General features: G+C 28.3%; 1 protein-coding gene across 1 annotated transcript in view; it reads left to right on the forward strand.

Annotated features, from left to right (window-relative positions):
- The window catches only part of LOC136979676 (voltage-dependent calcium channel type A subunit alpha-1-like), a 445,853-nt gene that overhangs the window by 152,591 nt on the left and 269,768 nt on the right, over window positions 1-23,494 (forward strand). Inside the window, exon 6 of the mRNA XM_067275717.1 lies at window positions 13,072-13,175. Coding sequence (XP_067131818.1) covers window positions 13,072-13,175 — 104 coding nt within the window. The remainder of the gene's footprint in view (window positions 1-13,071; window positions 13,176-23,494) is intronic.

Here is a 23,494-nt window from a genome sequence, read left to right on the forward strand (position 1 = left end):
AGAAGAATACACATTAAGTTTCGGGTCTGTAACTCTGTTATTTTTTATGAATTATTTCTGTTTTTGCTATAAACAGTTGTGAAGAATAACATTCTAATTGGGGAAAAACCAGCTTAATTAGCAAAGTTAAAAATGAAAAAGTGTGACATTTTAATCCATTAGATTTAGTCAGTTTTTATCATTGTATTCTGAATCTACAGTAATCAAATAATAAATACCATCTAGTTAAAAATTACACAAGAAAATATGTTTAACTGATCTGGTAATATTTTTGTCATTTTATTTAACAAAAACAATAACAAAAATTTAACTAAAGCAGTTTTTAATAATTTATATTTTGATATTAATAGGTATGTTTATATATTATGCTTATTGCTTTATATTATTTTGTTTAAGATAAGTTTTATATTATTTGAAACAGAAATCAATAATTATTTTGTAACAAATCTTGATGTTTGCATTATATAATATTATTGTATAAACACAGGTATTTGTAACAGATGTTAAAACTCCAATGATTGTGTTAACATTAACAGTATGATGAAGAATCAATCTAATACTATGTGATGATATTCATGTATCATATATAAATAATTTTTATTTTGTTCAGCATGATTGATTTTTAAATAATGAGCTTAATCTTTTGGTTATATTTTGAATGAGCCTAGTATATATAAAAAGATTTACAGTGATTAATTTGTTTAGTTGTTAGTTTAATTTATTTATTAACTAAATTATTAATAAATCTTTATAAATTATTTTGTGTAATAATTAATAAAGTAAAACTAAGTTATTAAAACAGATCTTATTAGTTTGAATATTAAATTAATTACAGATTATCTGGATGGTTGATTATTTTTCTGAACAAAGTCCAGTTTAATGGTCCAGTATTTTAGCACTTCAGAAGTTTAATGCAAGCTTTAAACTTTTGCTTTGTTCAGATATACTTTTTGAATGATACTCTCTAAATTTATTTTCTACAAATTTTGCATTCTTGTCTACAAGATAGTTTTTACTTTAGCTCATTAATCTGCATAAGTCTTCCACCTACTAAGCTAGATTAATGAATTTTTTTATAGACATAATAAATTTGTAGGGCCGATTATATATTCAAAATTAAATAAATATATATAGTAACATATGCATATCAAAGAAACATTTTTTTCTTTTTCCTACTCCCCAAGGAGTAGGAAGAAGAAAAATGCTTTAGTAGGAAGCTGTAGAGTTTTCAAAATGTCTTTTCTTATTTTTTTTTCATCTCATGATTACTGAGTAGGAAAGCCAAACACTAAACTTCTTTGTTTTTTATTTTAAATGAAAACAAGTTATAATATACAGGTGTTTCCCCTACGTACAAATGTTTAACTTTCAGAAGTAATTTTCAGACTTACAAACAATTTGACTGCATGTCTAAAATTTAACTTTCATGCAGGTTCTGAAGTTTTCTTGCTGCTCATGGGGTGGCATTGAAATTAGTCTTTGGTCAGTAATAAATAATACATTTTTAATAAATAATCAATGTGTCTTATTCCTATTGTATATTGCCACTCATGAGGTAGTGTTCAAGTTGGTAATACTGAAGTAATGGTGATTTTTTGCTATTGTTTACAACGTTTATGAACTTTTACAATTATTGCTTCAAAAATGCATTCCAAACATAATAGTAAATCTAGCAGTGGAGATAAATGTAAGTAGTGTTGCTCTTTCAGCATGGAAACTGAACTGGACATTTCAGTGTGACGGTACGTCATAATTTTGTATATACGCGATAGTTATAAGCCTAATATTAATCCTTCAATTCTTTGTTCTGTCTCTCCCTTGTTTCTCGATCTTTCTATTTTCACTTTCCTTGCGGGTGGGGCAGTCCTTTCCCCGGAAGTAAGGGGGAGGACAAAAGAAGAAAAAGACCCGGAGGCAAAAGAACGGGAGTAACGGTCATTCTTGGTGTGGAGCTGGGACGGAGCAGACGTGGAGAAAGAATAGGATCGGCTCGTTCAGCGAAATAGAGATCTCGAGGACACATCGTTATTCTGGGTACCCCCTATCCCTTCTTATATATAATTCCATATATTTATCTAACTCTTCTTTCCCCTTTCTATAGCAAGTAAGTTAGTTTTAATCCTAGTTTGTAATAGTCCGGTGAATATCCTATTTGTAACTCGTTATAAATTTGTCGCGCTTATTGTGTGTGAACCACGTGTTTCCCTTTGTTATTTTTGTCTACTCCTTCGCCTACACGTGTGAGGTTTCGAGTCGGAGTTGTAAAAGAATCCTGCGTATCATCACGCGAGGTGAAAGAGTGTTTTATTGATTGTTGTTTTTTTTTTCATTAAACTTAAAGTTTTGTTTTATTGTAAATTTGTCCTTTCGTTGGCCATACACTCGCGTGACTTAACATCAGAACTAAGTGCATTAGGTGAAAAAAACTCTATATGAAACATGTGCTAGTAAACAGTAGCAAGTGGTAAATGAGTGGCAAATTTTTGGATTTATGATGTCATTTCCAAGTAGTGCAACATATCTGGATTTCTAGGCTGTTATGAGTTCACATTGAATTTTTTTAGATTGAATGCCTTTTGCCCAGAAAAAATTAATAATGGATTATGCTTCTTCCTTTGTCCATACAAGAAGTGAAGATCCTTTTTTAATTGGAAAATTTATCTTATTTTGAGAGAGTCCAAAGGCATTGTATTAAAAGCAAAAAAAAAAACCAATCATACTTGCAAAAAGTTAATATGCACATTTTATAGAACAGCTCTCTAACCTGATGTAGGCTCATAAATATAGCTGAAAATTTTTTGTTTACATTAACTTTGTGTGCTGGAGTAAGTATGATTGGTGTGGTTTTGCTTTTGATCCACAGTTTGAGACTTTGTGAGTTTAATGGCACTGCACTGTATTTCAGATTGCATAAGTATGTGGATTAGAGAACCTTAAAATAATAAAGCAACATAATCAAAAGTAACATGAAAAATATCATTCTACTTTTTCCTAAACTATTTTTTTTTAGTAATTTTTCTGAAAATTGAAGAAAAATAAGTGCACAAAAGTTATTTTTGTTTTAGTAATTTATATTTTATCAAGCCTCAATAGAAGCCATAAAAGCAGCCTTTTGTGACTTTTGAAGGCTTACATTCTTTTCCTCTGGTCTTTAGAAGTAACAACTATACTACATATAAACTGAAGCAGCCTCCCTCTATGTTCCAGCAAATGAAAAACAGTTATATTTCCATTCCTTTGTCTTCTCCATTTTTTCTGTCTGGTTTATCTATTTCAAGTTTCTTAGCAGTTTGTTATTTTTAAGGAAGATTAGTCCTTAGCAGTAACCATAAACCTATGATGAACTATGGTATATATGGTTAGAGAACTATGGTAATGTATTCGTCTAGTTTTTCAATATTGATTTCTCCAACTTGGGCAGCCCTACCAGTAACACTCTACTACTAACGTAATTTTACATATCATTAAAAGATACAAGCCCCACCTCCATATCAAGATGAAGACATGTTTGGTGCAGCATAAAATTATTAATTATAAAAATTTTTTAATTTTAAATAATAATAAGTGTTAATTTTAATGATTTTAAAAATACCTATAGTTATATTTTTTAAATTAATTTATAGTAATTTTTTAAACTTGATGACTTGTAGAGTGTAATTGTGATATGAAGTAATTTTAATTTTGTAGATTAGCAATTAAGATGGGAGGGTTGAGATATAACAAATCACCCCTGGACTTAATAGAAATCAACAATAAATATGTTAACTATAAATAAAGATTTGTTATTTCATAAGTTAGTATAAATAAAGAAACATATATGAACATAAAAGAAGTTAAAACAATATTATTATTAATAATATATTTATATGCAAATTATGCTGTATATTATAATAATGTTCTAATAAAACTGGTCCAATTAGAAAGTATATAGATGAAAGTGGGTAACAGTGAGACACTTTCCTTTTAATTACATTTTATTTCAATACTATGATAGTATAAAACCAATCCTGCTTAAAATGAAATTTAATACTACAACATAATATCATGCATTACATTGGCATCTTAAACATTTTTTTGTTTCATAAAAGTTAGTCTGTTTATCCAAAAATTGTCCTATTTCCCACATGAGGCAAAGTGAGACAGACTTAAAACTTCCAGAAAGAACAATAAACAGAATATAATGAAACAGAAAATGATTTTTATTATACATTGCTTTATTTCAATAACAATAAAGCATTTTGGTTATACTTGGATTTATCTTTTTTTTTACTTTTTATTCTTACTTTATATTTTTAGTTTCTTATGCTTTGGTTTACTTCCATTTAATTTTTTTATTATTAAGCTTTGAATTAGTCAATTTTTACTGTATATTACTTCAATAAAAAAGTGTTTTTTAATGCAAAATCTGAATTTACATGCTATAGAAAAATGTGGATAACAGTGTTTCTTCATAGTACCCACCACATATTGTGATAATATTTTCCCTCTTTAGACTTAGTGTCTAAACATGAAATGTATAAATACCGAAAGAAATCTTATTAAATAAGCAAAACACCTACCTATACTTTTCTAGAATACATAATTACATAAATTAAGAAAAAAATATAAAATTATCAAATCAGGAAAGTTTCCTTGTCAGAAATGTGCTATATGACAATAAAATGACATTAGGTGGAGGAGTACGAGATCAGTGTGCGGACACGGCTCTAGACACTACACAGGAGAATTCCTAGATAACTTACTGGTAGACGAATCCCAGATTCTTACCCTTGGACTATTTGCACCCTGCATATGCTCCCGAAGGATGTACGGTCCAGCTTTTAATGGTATATAAGCTTTTACCACCAGGATTTAGAAGTTGGCTGAAGAGGAGCATCAGCCCGAAACGCGTAATGTAATAAAAGCGTTCCAACCGAATAAAAAGGATGAAAAATTTGCGCAGTGTTTTTTAAGATTATGTCACTACATTGTGTCTCCAAAAGAAAGAAAGAAAAAAAAAAATGACATTAATTTAATGGCAGCAGTTTATGAACTGGATGTTATGTCTGCTTGGTAACTGAATTTCTCCACAGAGAATGCCATGGCCAATGCATATACATTTTTATAGAAAATTTGAATGTCTTACTGTTACCTACTTCCTCTATGTTTAAACATAGAGGAAGTGGAATTAGATTTAAATGGAAATAGTATAATGAAATATAACTTTTTTCTTGACTTATTAGCTAGTCATACAATCTTCATTTAATAGTACTTATTTTAAATATGATTAAATTTGTTGAATACATCTGTCAATGTTGAATTCATTGAATACATGCTGGCATGTATATGGGTAACTAAAAAATGACATAACTGATCAAATTCTTTTAGTAATCTATTGGAAATAAAATAAATAGAGAGGTCTGTCAAGCTTCTAAATATTTGAAATTATATATATATATATAAATTTAGGCAACTAGTTTATCAATTTCTTGTTCCAATAAATAAACATAATTTCTTAATTTGAAATGTGTATTTTATCATTGCTATATTATTGATGTATTATCAATATCTCATGAAAAATATTAGGTAATCAAATGAAAAGATTACTCTTGAGAAGTAGACTGAGAGGAGTTATTCTTAGGTCAGACTTTGTAATTCTGTAAACCAGTTTTGCTTGACTGATTTATTAAAGTCATTCCCAAGTATGATATTAGTTTGTTGTTATTTAAAATAAGTGCTATGATAATTGAAAATGCTTTATACTATAGTACAGGAAATTAATGTACATAAAGAATGTAAGTTACCGAAAATTAAGATAATGGTTTATGTGAAAATGTTCTGAAATCATCTGTTCCTACAAAAATTTATGTTTGCAAACTTATTAATAATTGACAATCTAGTGGATCTGTGTGTAACCAAAAAAAAATAAAAATAAGATATCAAAGATAAATGTTATTTGAGTAAAAAGACTTCAAAACATTTGGACACTTAGAAGTAAGTCTCATAAAATATTTAAGGCATTTCAACCCAACTGTAACCTCCAATTTTTGATAAAATATAATTATATCACTTTCTGCTTTGTTGGAGCACAAAAAATAGTTAAGACTAAATTATCTTACTTCCCTGTTTGTGCAGCTACAAAAATAATCAAATTTGGGTCTTATAAAGTAAGGGTTTTTATGAACTTTTATTTATTTAGCATTTCAAGTTGTTAACTCTCAAGTCTGTAGCAAATAAATGTTCAAAATTTAAATGTTTCTTGTGATACGTAGCAAGGCAATAATATGCACAACTAGTTCATAATGTCACTGACTCTGACTTGTCATATTGCCAAACTTCTTACTCTATTTCTTGCCAAAATTTTTTTATTTGATCACCTAGTAGAAGTAATTCTAATGCAAATGGACATTTTGAATATATTATTTTCCAAGTTATGAATAATAGTTTGTTGCCATGGTTATTTGAATTTTGTTATTTGAATTTTTCAAATAGTATTTTTAGTTTTTACTATACAGTCTCAGTTTGTTTTGTGTTTTAATTATAAATTTATTTTGCTTTTTTATACTGGATTTTTTAATTTTATTTAGTTTACTGTAATTATCCAAATTAGAGCTTTCTACTGTAACTATTTTATTGAATTGTTTACATGCTATTCATTTTCAGAAATTTTTTTCAAACTGTATATTCTTTACGATATTCCACTTTTTCATTTATTTTGAATTATTATCACAACTTTGTCACATTTTACTAAAAATATAAATCTATTTTATTTTTTAAAATTTCAAATATTATTCAGAGAATTGTGGTTTCTCATACATCTCTATCATTTTGATGCAGAATGAAATGCAGTAATATAGTTACTTTTAGATCAATAGAGTATTTTAGATATTTTGGTTTTACATTTTGCAGAATAATTTAATATTAATGAGTCTGTGAAATGTTTTGTTGTTTATTGTTTCTTTATTTTACTTAAATCATTTTTATTTGATTTCTTTGTGATAATGATGTATAGCAATGGAAAAATAATTTAATATGATATTCAGTTTATCCAATGACTCTTGACATGCTAGTTTCTTTTTTTCATTTCAGTTTTAGATTGTCAAAAAAATGTTTTCCTGCAATACTTTATTAATTTTATAAAAATATCTTTTTCTTTTATCAAGATCATTTTTTTCAAGATTTGGCATTTATATCAATGTATAATTTTATAGAAACAAAATATGCAGAAAGTCAAATGCAAACATGAAGAAAGAAAAACATTTTAATATTTACATTTTCTTAAAATCAAAGTAAAATTATAGTTAAATAATTTTTTAAGTTTTCATAAATAATAATGTCAGAAATTATTACTTCAGGAAGAACTACTGAAAAAAGAATGGAATAAATGCTCAATACATTTAAATTTACGAAATTTATATTTGTTGTATCAAAATAATTAGATTTAGAAATTCTTCATAGTAAAAAAAGGAAAAGTAGTTTATTGAAAATTATTCTGAAAATTAATTTATAAAAAATTATTTATAATAATAATTAACCTATTAAAGCTGGAATTTTTAAAAAATTCTATACTTCTTTATTAACAAATGAATTACACCTATTTACAATAGTTTATGACAGCTCTTTAGGATTGTTAATCTTTTAGCTTTTAGTTTTAAGGTGGTATATAATGTAATGCTAGGTTCCAGAGTAGTTGGGTTTCAATAGTTTCATTGTTGTTCTATATATATATATATATTTATAGTATATATGTTTAATGAAAATATATTATAAGTATTTTATTTGATATGAAAAGATGGTCAAGGTTTTTGAAGAAGTATTAATAGGAGGCAGTTAAGATATTGGCCATTTTTATAAATAAAAGTAGTATTTACTAAAATGAAGGCTTTATACTTTACAATGAAAGTCTAAATTGCAATAAAATATGAACTAGTTGAGGATTCAAATAAGTCGCAACATGCATGTATGATAAAAAAATTATTGTTTGTTTGTTTGTTTAATCAGCAAGTGTGAAAAAGCTTAAAACGTTGAAAACAAGGACTAATTCTACATTTTCTGCTCCAAATCTGTACTCATTTAGTATAGTCTTTATCTTGACATCTATACTTAGCATGATTGTCTGTTAGCTTTACTAACAAGGGAAACGTGGGAGGTCGTCGTACCAATTTTGAAGAAATTTTGTGGATGTGTAGTATTTACTCAAACTTAAACTCTAGCAAAGCCACAGGACCCACTATTCAGGCATTCTTCAGAAAATCACGATTAATGTTTTTATAGAACTATTAATACCTATGCAGAGCACCATTCACCTGTTCATGGTATGGCATGATTAGTTAAGGTGTTGTGTGAAGAGTGTTAATATGTGGGTTTGAATCCCATATGAGATGATTTTTTTCACATTTAATCTTAAGATTATTAAATTTTTTATATATTTTTAATTATTGAATTTTAAATTTATTATTCTTTATAAAATATCAAGGAATTCAAAAATTATTTTTCAACAATTTAAAGTTTTTGTCACAGAAAATATACATGCAATAAGTACTTACATTTACTGTTTCACAAGAATATGACAATATTTTGGGTGGTATTTATTATAAAATCAGTTAAAACATAATGGCTCGGAGCACCATGCATAACTAATCATTGATACTTCATTTGCACAATCTATACATTTTGAGATTAATAACAGAGTGGAAAACAAATTTCATTACCATTTTTGAAAATATTTTTTTGCGTGCTATTTGAGATGCAAACAATGCATATTTTAATGTGTTGCAAAAACTGGTGCACCCAACTGGTTGTGAATTAAAGAGTTTATGTAATAGCATCTTTACAATTGGTTATTTTTATATCGGTTTTAAAGAGATATTTACAGTGTACCAGTAATCATTGATGCCATAGGAATATCCATATCTCACAAACCAAATACAGTATAAGCAAGAATGCCTTCTATAAAAATTTGTCTGGCATGCTTAATGGTTTTATTTATATTGTCCATCATTGGGATCACTGGCAAATGAAAAAAGAATCCTAGTTGTCAATTTTGGTTGCTTCCTTTTCTACATCAAATGGACCCACCTGAAGAACTCTAGTGACACCCTTACCTCTCCAGTAAAACTGAACTGTCCAGGCAGAAAGCATAATATTTTTTGTCTAGTTTTCTCTCCTGATTAGATTAGGCTTATCTACCTACTAATATATTTTATACAGTATATATAATATATTTTTTGCTGGAAAGAGTACATATGGTATTGAGTTGCTTATTAGAATATCTTCCAATCCTTATAATGAAATGTACAATCCATACATATGAAATGTAATATAAATGTATTGATTTGTATAATATAAGAACCTACATTATGTTAATACAAAATGTGATTATAATGTCGTGTATTTTCTAAATATGGAGTGATCAAAATAAAAAAATAAATTTTTGATAACTTTAAAAACTGTACATAACAAATTTAACAATAATAAGATAAAAATTTTTTTTACATTTATAATTTAATCTCATATGGGATTTGAACCCACATATTAATGCTCTTCGTGCAATGCCTTAACTAATCACACCCTGCCATAAACATGTGAATGGTGCTTCTGTATAGATATTAACAGATCACACTGTTATTTGTACTGAATCTTGAAATATCAAGAGAACATCTGGACCCTTTTAGAGATGCTTGTAACAGGACAAGATAAGTTTTTGTTGAAATATTTGTCTCTTGAATTCCTGTGGTATATTGGATCTTATTGATCTAGCTAGAACTTAATGCATTATGTATAGTTGCAATCAAGTGGCTAGGAAAAATGTTTTTGAATTGTTGGCTAAAGTTCTAGCATTCTCATCAATAGAATCTATACTGGACAATTTGCTCCCATCAGGTGGCTCAATATAGAGCTTGCCTAACATAGATCATTATCTTTCATTAAGGAAGGTATTTCAGTTACTGCCAATCTGAAATAAAAATAATGATTATAATAATTTAATAACAAATACACATTTAGAGACATGAACAGTACATGACATGGACCATATGAATATCTGTCTTAGAGGTCAAAAATAACACTTATTCTTAATGAAAATATTTTCTAAAGAAATGATTTTTAAGAAACAGACTAGATATTCTTGAATTGTAATGCAATACACCTTGACCTAAAAGGTCCATTATGCACATGATTTGACTTAATTATTCTGTAAATTAGTAGTAGGTTAAAATAATCTAAGATATGAACAGCAGTTAACTTCAGTTTGAAAATATTGAGTTTTGCCCTAACAAAACAAGAAACTATATACATGGTAGTGGAGAAGCCCAGTGGTACAGAAATGTATTATCAAGAATATGTCTTGGATTTCTCAATGAAAAAAGGTTTAATTAACTAAAAATTATCTGTCTTCAAAGTATGGTTGTGAATTAGTTAGGTTCTGAATCACAGTTATTAAATAAAATAATGATTTTATAAGTATCTAAACTTTGTTCAAAGTTAATGTTAAGAACATCAAAACTTTTCCCACCTTTAATTTAGTATCAAAAATAAATAGAATTAGAGTGCTGCCATTACAGAAAAGTTAAAGTAAGGCTTAAAATAATGTTTCTGTAGAAATTTTGCAGAAAAGTTTGTGAAATATTATGACAAATCATGAAACATCTATATATTTCAACTGGTACAATACATTATTGTATTGATAGGCTTTAATGGATTAAGTAAAGTTAAGAATCTGCAACATTGTGTCAAATGCCATTACATTGAGTTGTCAGTACATTCAAACAAGATGATTCAGAAGTTGGGGTATACAAACTTGTGTACAATTTACATGCCATATATTGACTTCAATTCATTAAGGAAAGCTGTCTTAACTTGTGAGAGAGGATGAATGTGAAGATAGTCTCATTAGAATGAAGAGATTACATCTTATGTAGAAGTGAAATTATCAGGGAGTTCTGATGATTTTGTAATAATTTTGGAAAAAATATATCTTGACCATGTTATATGACTATTTCAAAATTGTCAATTTTAAGTTTAGGTGTTATAAATTCTCTAGTTTATCATTTAGTTTTTAAATAGCTTTATCCTTTTGTATATTGATATTAATATTTCTACAAATAGAAAAATTGTATAACTAAATAGTTTCATATGGGTTTTTACATACATGTTTTACTTTATAGAAATGTAAAATGACTGAAAGATATTTTAAAAATTTATTTCAGATTTTGAAAGTTATTATTTTAGATTCATTAATGTTAAGATATAAATACACTGTTTCACAGAGAAAATGCCTTACCTTGTAGATTTTGTCACAGCATTATGCAAATTGATGCAGTTTCAGGTCAATTACAAAATCTTGGAGTGTGATAAAAGGGAAAAACTAATCTGTGAAACTAACTTTGGAAATATTATTGTGTCCACTGAAATAGTTTTGTGTCATTTTTATGTGTTTGGATAAGGATTAGAATGACAATGCCTCTGAGATGCCATCAAGAACCATTTTATCAAACAGATGAGTTTACTAAAGGTTTCATCATAGGACTATGTACAACCATGTGGTCTCTGTGTTGTACTGCAGCAGAAACTCAATGGGATTCCATAATCATGGGTCAGATTTGGAGATTGTGTCAGCAGGATGAAATGTGCATCACAGTGGGACTGCAGCACTGAGACAAATGTCCCAATGCACATATAAATACATCTGGTACCATGCAGTAGTGGTTCTATAATTTACAGCTGGTGTCATTCTGCAGAGTGTACAGGCAGATTTACATGCTCCAATAGTGATGAGGACAGTTTCTTATAGATTGGGTGAGGCAAATTTGCAGTTAAGCCAACTGTTGTGAAGACTATCATTCAAACTGCACCATCATCATAAATTCTTGCAGTGGTATCACTCCACAGATACCTGACATGATGATTGGCAGAGTGTAGTGTTCAATGACAAATCAAGATTCTGTTTCAGCAATGATGATTACTGAGTAAGGTCTGGAGGAGGCAATGTGGCAATTAGGATGATCCTTCCACTTTTTGAAACATCACACAGCTCATGAATGTGGAGTCATGGTTTGGGTGCCATCAGCATCAACAGCCAATTACCTTCTAGTACATAGCAGAGCATGTTGATAAGAGTTGCTACAGTCTGTTGTAGTATAACAGACTGTAGCAACTCATATTGGTGTATCATCTTCAGAGCATATCAAATGCAGTTTTCTAGCAGGATAATGCATGGCTTTACACAGTGAGCATCAGCAGGCATGTTTTGCAAGATGTCCAGGTAATTCCTTGGCCAAGCATGATTCCCATATCTTTCTCCCATCAAGAATTTGTAGGATGTCAAGTGAATGCTCTCCCACAGCATCATAGTGAAGATGAACTGTGGATTATGGTCAATACCATGTAATCAACACTACTCCAGGATAGTATTTGAGTATTCATTGAATTAATGCCATGTTGTGTTAATGACTGTATTGTCCAGCATGGTAGCCCCACTAGTTGTTGATCATCCTATATATTGGGCCACAGGAGATGTGTAATTGTTCAAAATTAAATTAATTGTTCAGAACACAGAGAGTTCTGTTCAGAAATTGAATAGAACTCTCTATCTGTGTGTTGAGTTTCATCTCATTTCAAGCATTTCTTCATGATGATGTGTTTTCTCTGTAAGGCAGTGCATTTTAAAATTTAAATTCAAATAAACTTAAAAATAAACTCAGTTCTACTGGAACACAATAATAAAAATCATAACCCTAAACATTTTTTTAAATCAAAGAATATCTTTAAGGAATAAAGAGTTTATGAGCCCCAAAACATTTAGGATTGTAATTTTATAAACTGTGCTCCAATAAAGCAAATTTTATTTTTAAATTTATTTTCTAAGGAAGGAAATTTTCTTTGTTTATTTATTCTTTATTCAAACCTGTATCTAATAAAAACTTTGTTATAATTAATACATAAACATTAATTAAAATTAATAAAATTAAAAATGTCAAAAATGTCTGATAGATATTAGTTGTTTTCCTATAGCAATTAGTAATAGATATCCTTGTAGTAAAGTAGTAATCCTTGTAGTAGTAGTTGAGCCATAGCCCATCTTTATTCTTCCAGGTATGTAACAATGTTTGTTCAGGACGACCATATGTCAATAGATTTGAGAACCTTACGTGCCATACGTGTTCTACGACCTTTGAAATTAGTATCCGGAATTCCAAGTAAGTCTGCCTGTATTGCTGCTTCTCAAAATGAATTTTAATAAATTCAATAAAAATGCAATATAAATGAACAAAATGAAGATGATAAAATTCTGAAATAATAAATTAATATTAATGTTATAATTATTAAAAGTTCAGTATTATATATTATTAACATTTTTAATAATTTTGAATTAAAGGAAAAACTCACTAATGATGATGCACTATAATTTTAATAAAATTTTCTGTGTATTTTTAATTTATAAAAGTCATAAAAATATATTTTAAAATTCAAGATAGTCAGATGGTTTAGGAATAAAGCAAGTATTTAAATTTAGAGAGAGAATTTTTGAAGAAACAAATGTATAATGCCATTATTAAATGAAGATTTTTCCAGTGATAATATAATACTACTATCAATATATTTATGGATTTTTAGGATGTTATTAAGCTTTAATTATTATTCAGTTAGCATTGCTTTTAAAACTTTTGAGAGTTCATGTTCAATTTTATTTTATATGGAGTGACATGTTTATATTATCTTTAAGTGTTAGATCTACGAAATATTTAAAATTGCTCAGAATAATTGGAAATATTCATATTTGATAGAATGGAATTTAATATTATGATGTAATATAGTATCAAGTTTGCTGAAATAATCTTACTCTTAACTATAAAATTTAAAAAATAATCTGTCAAAAATTCATCAATTGAACATCACCTAAAATACTTTTTAAAATTAAATTTTTTATATACAGAATTCATTATTATTCTAATGCAGTTTTAATTATTAATCAAGACATGTTTTAACATATAACATTATTTCAGTAATGTTCTTTTTATTAAATAAATCTCAGTAAACTGTTTGATAATACAAGATGTTTATAATTAAAATATACCACTTTACATCATTCTGGAGACAAAATCATTAGAGATAGATCAATAAAATTTTATAAGCATGTTTGACACATGAAAAGTGTGGAGAGTTTCAAAAATAGTTTCAAAAGCTTCCCAACTAGGTTTCTATAACGGCATTGTTGCAGCAGCATTACATAATATCAATGATGTGTAACTCAGTCAGGCAGTTAAACTTTCGTTATCTCTAAACTAGAGCAGAGAGAGTGTTTGAGTAATATCACATTTATTTGCATAAATGTGATCTTACTGAAGAGGGTGCAATGCTCACACTACAGTCATTGTGAAAACACACTGTCTAACATTGCCAAACTAATGTTTAGTGATGAAAGAGTAATCAGTCAATCATTTCCAATGCAATGTCCTATTCATTCACCTGATCTCACACCTTGTAACTTCTGATTACATGGCTATTTTAAAAGCAGGATTTATATTGTGGGGTTGCAGATTTATCAAAACTAAAGAGATAAATTGATATGTTGCATTTGATTGTTGTTAATGTGATAACTCAATTGCAGCATGTGACTGAGAGTGGTGTCATGTCAGTTTTTTTTATACTTCTGTGACAGTGGCAGTTTTAGATGCCTAATTAGATTGCCTAATGGCAAAAATTGTAACTATTTTTGAAATTCTGTTTATAGTTTTCCCATACTGAGATAAATGTGCTTACAAAGTTTGACTATTTCGTCTCTTGAGTGGTTTAAAGTAGTATTCTTTAATTATAGACACCACACCTGTACATATTCACCCGAAAATCCATTGACAATCAAGATATATTTTAAGATTATTTTAATAATGATTAAAACTGGTTTAGAACAGCTTCATTTTGTTATTAATGATTCTTATTTTTAATGAAGTAACTGAATCACAAATAATGTGCAGCTCTTCCAAACCAATTTCAATTGTTCTTAAAGCATATCTGAGTTAACTGATTTTTGGACTGTTTTATATTTAAAATTAATGAAATATGTATATATAGATTAATTTACAGTAAAAAAGAAATATTGTGTGCTTGTATATAGCTGCTTTAAGTTAGTTATACCAAATTAGCCATTGTAGAGTTAATGCAGCAAAGTTTAGAAGCACTGAGGCCAAAATTCAATAAAGATATAGCAAAATATTTGTAAAATTTTTTATGTTGAGAAATATGTAATCATTTAAGTACAAATCATACCATCTGGTTTCCAGTCTGTCAAAAAGAACACCTTATGACTCCCTGAACTCAGACTAGGTCTGTTTATAAGATGACTATTTACAATATAATACACAGCAATATTTCTTACATGCTTCTAACAACACAGTTTTAGTCCAGGTTTGTTTCTCTTTGTTTCAATAGTCACATTGCCTTATATCTAATTTTTAGATCAGTTGGCTGACCAATCCAGAGCTGAGCTGAGCTGAGCTGCAGCTCAGCTCAGCTCTGGATTGGCCAGTATACAGTATTAGCTGGAGCTTTCTATCGGGTCCACCTCGGTTGGCATACCTGTCTCGACTTGTCCAGGATGACTCACCAACCAACCCTTTCCAGAAGACATGCTCTGACTAGTGAAAACTTGACTTAGCTTGTCACTACACAATATGCCTCCTTGAAAATTTACTTTTGATATTAGAGTTTTTGTAACATTAGCTACGACTTGTCATTTCTAAGTAAAAGTGTTGATTTATATAAAAATAGTATTTATAAACAACAAGACAACAGGAATAGAGCTGTTTCCTTCAAAAGCATAAATCTCTTAAAGCAATCTTCAACAGTGATCTTAACTAAAGTAGCTTTACCAGGCAATACACCTCATGAATATCATTTATATAAAGAGTATAAAAATAGCATATTTTAGTGTGTGATAATTATTACAGTTGCATGTTTATTATTATTGTAGTTTTATTTTTTTTGCATAAGGTTATTAATAAAACATTTTACATTAAAACCAATTCTATAGTTTTCATACCTTGCATAGCATTTTTGGTGTAATTATTACTAGTAGTAATTTTCAGTGTACTGGTACATATCCATATACCACTATGCATATTGTTACACTTTTCATAAACCTTGGGAAATAAATTTCAGATCCTTTGAAAAAAGCATTGCAAACAAATTCCAGCATTGTAGCTTTGTTACAAGATTTATATTTTTTATTTTATTGTGGTTGGTTAGCAGCATTATTGAGAAATGATTGTTTGATTATTTGATGATGTCATTTCTTCTTGCATGTAGATAGTGGAGTGCTGTCATCAGTGGTAACAGATATTAAAGTTATGATAAATTGAACATATATCCAGGTAATAACAAAAATAAATTATTACCATCTACCAGTTTACACAGGAATGATATTACAGCATCAAATCTGATGGAATAAAAATCCAGATAATATCAATCAAATATAAAAGTAACTTAAAAATATACTTTTTAAAAATGAGAATAAATTAACTTACTCAAAGAAATTTTATGAGTTAATTTTTCATAAATTACAATAAACTCATAAGGAAAGCAACTAAGTGACTATCTGACTTCGAAATTTTTATTTTAAGCATGAAATATTTATGTGAAATTAATCCTATATGTTATAATCAAAAATCCTCAATCCTAAGCATTTTTGAGGAAAAAGAAAGGAAGGAACCAATTTTAAACTATTGAATTTTATACATTCTAGCACAAACATCTTTATGATAATGGGTGATAATGGATGATGAATTGGTTATATTCGAAACTATGAGTGCATATTCTATAGCTGTTCTGGGTTCAAATCTCCATTTTTTTTAAAGAATTTTTAAAAATTTCATTTTAATTTTTTAATCTTTATTTTTGAAGAGGTGGGTTACATTTTTCCATTATCAAATCCTTCATTTATGCATTTTTTTAGTAATTTACTTGTGTATTTAAAAAAACAAAATTCACACCTTTCTCACGCTTTCCAGCAGTAACTATTTAATAAACAAACATTTTTGGCCACATTTAGGGGCCTGCCTCAAGTTAAGCTGAGCTGATACAAAATTGAATGTTTGTTTATTAATGAAACAGTTACTACTGGAAAGTGTGGGAAAGGTGTAAATTTTATTATACAATAGTTTCAGCTTACAGATTCAATGAGTTTTTGTATTTTTCTCTTGATGCACTGTTTTAATTTTCCTTTTATTTGACTTACTGTATATTTTTTCAAATTTCCGAATAACATAAATAAACACTAGCCACAAATTAAAGGGAATTGGAAACATTGTATTATTTAGCTGGGAGTTGGAGATGATGCAGTGATGTTAAAACTTACACTCACTTGTAAACGGAAATGAGATATAGGTCCACTCCTAGCAGTTTTTCATATTGAACATGAATTAATCACAGATATTTCATTTTGAATTGTTAGATATTTTTGTGTCTTTGGACAAATTCAAGTTTCTTTGAAAATGGAGAATCATTGTGTACATTTGTTAATAAATTCAGTTGTGGGCATAGAAATACATGTTAAATAAACAAATTAGTAACTAAGTAAATTAATAAAACAAGTTAAAATAAATAATTCAGTGATGGAAAAATGCAAACATTCTTTCTCTCAAAAATTAAAAAGTTTTTAAAAAAATCAAGATTTGAACCCATAACAGCCATGGGATATACACTCATAGGCTGGAATGTAACAACTGTATCATCCGCTCTTATGAATATCTTCATGCTAGCATACATAAATTCAATAACTTAAAAAAAAATTTTTTTTTTAAACTGCATAGAATCAAGGATTTTTGACTATTACATATAGGTTTAATTTCATATAAATGCTTATTTTAAACATGATATACTTAACAATCAGTTAGTCATTTGATTACCTTTTCTTGTCAGAATTTTCAGAAAATCCTAATTCAAAATATCTTCATTTGGTTTAACAATGAATACAAAAGAAATATGAAAGAAGGATTTTAATAAGAAAGAAAAATCTCTATATTTTTTTCTTTTTCAGTTTTACAACAGCCAGACAGATTAAATAAATAGATTAACTATATTATCACAAATTTGTTATATTTCAAATAAATTCAGTTTTTTTTTTTTTAAACCATAAATTAATGTACAAAATGTCTTTAAATAAATTTATTTTTTTAATGTTTACTTTTAATTTAAGTTTTATATTTGATTGTTAGTGTCTGTATTATTGATTAAGTCAGATTTGATTCCATGATGCATTTCCACAGTAATTGTAGATGATAGTGATTTTATTTTGTGTTTGATGAGATAAATATCAAGAGAATATCAAATTTTTGGCTTGTGTGTTTAACACTACAGCTTAATGGTCAGAAGGTTGAAGCAGTAGAAATGTCATCTTGCCATTCTCAAGACCTAGGACTGGATTCCAGCAAAGAATTTCAAGAATTTTCCATGAGTGATCTATCTTGGGTGTTGGGTCCTGTCCCTCATCATCTGGATGCCCTCATTGTGGGTTTGGCCAAACCCAATAGGGATCTGATTAAAAAACTTTCTGCCAATAGGATGGAAAGAGTGAAAAATGGAAAAATAACCAATGGTTATTTTCCCATTTTTCACTCTTTCCATCAATAATATGCTATTGACAGAAAAAGTAGGTAGAGGAAGTGTGAAGATAATAATAGTAATTCCAATTAGAAATTTCTTGAATTCTGTAATCCTGCATCTGCAGACGTATAAGAATGCTACCAATAATTCAATGATCCAAAACTTGTGGTTTAATTATGTTTATTTTGGTTGATTAGACATAAATAGTTGCATTTCAAGCCAACTTACATTTTACAGCCCTCATCAGTAACTAAAATTATTAAGAACTAGGTATGAGTACAAAATTAATTAAACATAAAATAATGATAAAACTGAGCATAATAGTAATATCTTACTTTGTATTGAATCAACCATCTCCTTAAATATGAAAATACATGAACATGATATGGAACGTATTTCACATTGATACATTAAGCAAATGATAAGGACTGGTACAATACATTAGATTATAGATGTTTCATGCTCTCATAATAGGCCATTAGTCTTTACAATTTACTAATGGCCTATTATGATAGCATAACACATCTATAATCTAATGTACTGTACCAGTTCTTATCATTTGCTTAATGTATCAATGTGAAATACGTTCCATATCATGTTTGTGTATTCTCATATTTAAGGAGATAGTTGATTCCAATACAAAGTAAAATATTACTATTATGTTCAGTTTTATTATTATGTTTAATTTTTTTAATTGGAGGAATTAATTGTTTTATATTGATTTTCACTGGCAGTATGTACTGGGTCTGTATTGCAGGAAGTGACGAATGCTTCCTGTCACATTGATATTTGAATAATTATGGTATTCAATCTTATGAGAAAAGATGGTTTTGTAGTGGGAGGAACGTGAGAGCCAGTGCAGCTTTTTATTTGCCTTTTCTTCTATTACTCTTGAACATTTGTATGCAATGGCATAAATCTTGGCTAATTGCACGTACAAGTTCTATGGATCACAAACCTTGACGAAGGACATATGTGCTAGATAAAGAGAGAGCTCCACAGAAGCAATCATCATTCATTTTTCTCTTTATGTTTAATTAATTTGGTACTCATACCTAGCTCTTGATAAATTTAGTTACTGATGAAGGGCCATAAGTTGGTCCAAAATGCATCTATTTATGTATATAATCAACCAAAATAAACATAAATAAACATAATTAAACCATAAGTTTTGGATCATTGAATTACTGGTAGCATTTCTAATGTCATTAGTTTATTTTAGTTGCACACTTCTTGGAGTTCAATGATCATGGAACCTTGATCCAGAGCATGTTGATATAGTAGAAGTGTCCATAAAAAATTAATTCTGTCACACATATACAGAGAAAGTTTTGGTGTCATTTTAACACATGACCTGTTCCCTCAAGAAACATTGTGTTGTTATGGGTTAGAAAGTGGCAGGAAGATAGTTGAATGCATGATTCGTAACATTTCACAGAAAATTCTCTACTGGATGATAGGTTCACTTTCAACCAGAATGGAACAGTGTTTAGAAAATCAGGGTGACCATCTCATAGACATTATTTTCAAGAAATAACTGAGGCACTTTCTTAAACTCCATTTCATTTGGTATCTTTCTGTGGAATAAAATCTGTTTGTGATGAAACATAATGGTGCAAGATTTTCTAAACATTGTCAGGTGTTTATGTCCATCCAGTATTTCTGGTGTCAAAACTCAAATTAAAAATGTGAATTGTATAACTAGTAATATACTGTATTTGCACAACTTGGATTTATGAATTGAGTCTTTGCTTGATTGATTATTTTCTTTTAATTATTAAAATTAAGTTTTTTATGAAATTACAGTACAATCTACTTTAGTACAAAATATTATATGAATTTAATTAAATTTATTTTAAAATAGCTCATAAATAATAATGACATAAATCAAATGATGACTGGATAAGGTATAACAAATTAACTTAAAACCCATAGAACTTCAGCAAAGTTATTTATTTCAAATGTTTTCAACCATCTTTAAAGGTCTTGCTAAGGAACAAATACATTGGTTTTCTGCATTCTTTTAGTTTAACTTCTTTTTTTCTCTAGAGCTGCAGCCGGTGGCCACATGCGGTCCACTCAATGTTTTTATGCAGCTCTTTTAAAACAGTAAATATCTTGTATAGATTTTTATTACAATGAAATATCACATGCTTAATTAAATACATTAATATGATGTATAACACCTTATCATGTACTTATTACCTTATCACATATATTAAATATTCTTTAACAAAGCTTAAAATGTATGAATGAAAATGACCAGAATGTTCCTGAATTATATGATGGATAGTGGCTTTTGGATTTATGTTTCCTTACAAATATCACAATGAAATTAAGCAAACTTAATAAGCAGTTTCAAGGTGAAAACAAATTGATCACAAACTGTTATCAAAATATAAAAGCATTCATAGCAAAACACAAAGTTTATGTAAATCAGTTAAAATCAAAAAATACAATCTAGCTTCCAAAATTACATAAATTTAATAGTGACAAAAAAAAAAACATTTTTCTAAATATGCACAAGAAATTACTAATTTATTAAGAGAATTTCAAGAGAAATTTTCATATTTAAAAATTTATGAGAAATATATTTAATATTTTCTTATGTCCATTTGACATTGTTGTGGAACAAGCTCCAACAAATTTCCAGATAGATTTAATAGATCTGCAGTCATCTTCTGAATTGAAATATACGTTTGGGGCCAATAACAAAGTTTAGTTTTATACAAAATACGTCTGTAATGATAAATTCCCTAACATAAAAAAACTGGCGACGAGCATTACAGTTACAATGGGAATCACCTAGCTTTGTGAATCTTTTTTTCTCAAAAGTGAAGAGTGTTAAATGCAAAAGTTGTAATAGATTGATCAATAAAAAATTAGAAAACCAACTATGTTGTACAACATCACAAATACCTGTTGATATTAAGAAATTAAGTGAAAAAATTGAAAAGCAAGTTTCACATTAAAATACATACAAATACTGTATAATTATATATGTTTTGTTGTAAATAAATATGAACAGCCCACAGTGTATTTTTATTTTTGGTTTGGCTCAGTAAACAATATCAGTTGGACAACACTGCTTTAGAGTATCTTATCACTAAAGAAAATATAACATCTTAGCCAAATATATTATAATATTATTTTATTTATATAAAATAATGAAATAATATTTAAAACTTTAAATTGAAAATTTACTCTAACGATAATCAAATTATGCTTTTAATTAGCGCAGTTGTTAACCTTAGGTGCACATACTTCTGGGAGTGTGAGACACTTTTCTTGAGATATGAGATTTCTGTAAGACACCTTAATGAAACAAATGTTTTTGGCTGCATTAAGTAGCCTGCTTCAGGTTTTGACATCCAGAAATTAAAAGTCTAAATAGAATACAAATTTCTGAGATAAAATTTTTTGTTTTTTAACATTTTTACACTTTTTTCACCTTTCTCTATGAGATTTGAATCTTTTTTAAAAATAAGATCTTAATAAAAATGTATCAATAAAATAATCTTGCTATTTGTGTGTGCATGCATATACATACATAGCATAAAGCATAAACTATGTAGGACTCAGTTTATGCTGGGACTAGTTTCTTGAGATTGCTGATGTGTTATGAAGTGGAGTAAATTAAAGCAAAAATACAATGAAAATGTAAATATGTTAAGTTCCATGTCAAGATTCTCAGTAATTAACATAAAATACTGGAAAAATGTTTTATTTTATGAAATTTACATAATAATCACACCAGTAACCTTGGTTTTATTCCAGTATTTCTTAAAAATGACAAACGTTTTTGAACTGCTTGATCGTCCTGCTTCAGGTTCATTGTATGTGTTCCATTTAGAATGCTCATTCTATCATGTTCTACATTCAAACTGAATTCAAATTTCAATTATTATTTGTTTGTCATTAATTGGAATTTTACATATTGAAAATTGTTTAATGTTTAAGAAAAAGAAAGAAAATTTACTGCTTTTAAAGTGATAGAGCAGAGGTCTGTTTAGTTGAAATTTCATATTTCTTCAATTGTCGAATAACTTCCAGTTTTCCTTTAATTGTCGATGATTTATTTTGTGTTTTTAGTTTCTTGTCTAGATGATAATACACATTCTTGAGTCATGGTTGTAAATTTTTGAAAATTTTAATAAAAAAAAAGTGCAAGATGATAGATCACAAATATCTAGAAAAACTGAGAGAAATTAAGAGGGAGAAAGATGTCTATCTTTCTCCCTCTGTCTCTTTAACATGTAGACATCTCTCTTAGTCTACATGTTAAAGAGACTGGAGAGTAGTAATGACTGTCAAGGATGGAAGTGGTATCAGTTAGATTTAACCTTTTGGCATCTTGTTGTCAAGACAACAGTGTATGTTTGTTAGTTCACTTGCAGTTTTTAGTTGTGGTTAATTTAAAACTGCTTTTTCTCATTATATTATATTCCATCTTATTTAATTATTTAAATTTTAGGCCATAGTTTAATCATTACTATTAGTAATGTTGAGATTATCTGTTTCTAGGAAATCTGACAGAATTGTGATTCATCACACCAATTGTGATTGATGAGAGGTGCAGAAAAGTAAATTGGGTATAAATTGAAATGGCATAAACTGAGCTTTACCTTTTTTTTTTTCTGCTGTAAATCCCTACCTAAAATGATTTTATATTAATGAAAGACATAGAGTAATTTTCTTTAATTGTATAAATTGTACCTTAAGTTAGGCTAAAATGTATTAGAAAGTGGGACAATCCTACCCTCTTAAATAAAAAACTTAATTTTTCATCATTATATGAGATTACAGGCACTGGCAGCAACAAAAACATTAAGAACTACTGAGTTAGAGCTTTTATCCTAAACATTAACTACTTAAGAGTTTTTTTAGTTCATATTTCAGTTGTATAGATGAATACATT

The sequence above is a fragment of the Centruroides vittatus genome, unplaced genomic scaffold, assembly GCF_030686945.1.
Source record: "Centruroides vittatus isolate TY-2023 unplaced genomic scaffold, ASM3068694v2 contig_630, whole genome shotgun sequence".
Taxonomy (NCBI): Eukaryota; Metazoa; Arthropoda; class Arachnida; order Scorpiones; family Buthidae; genus Centruroides; species Centruroides vittatus.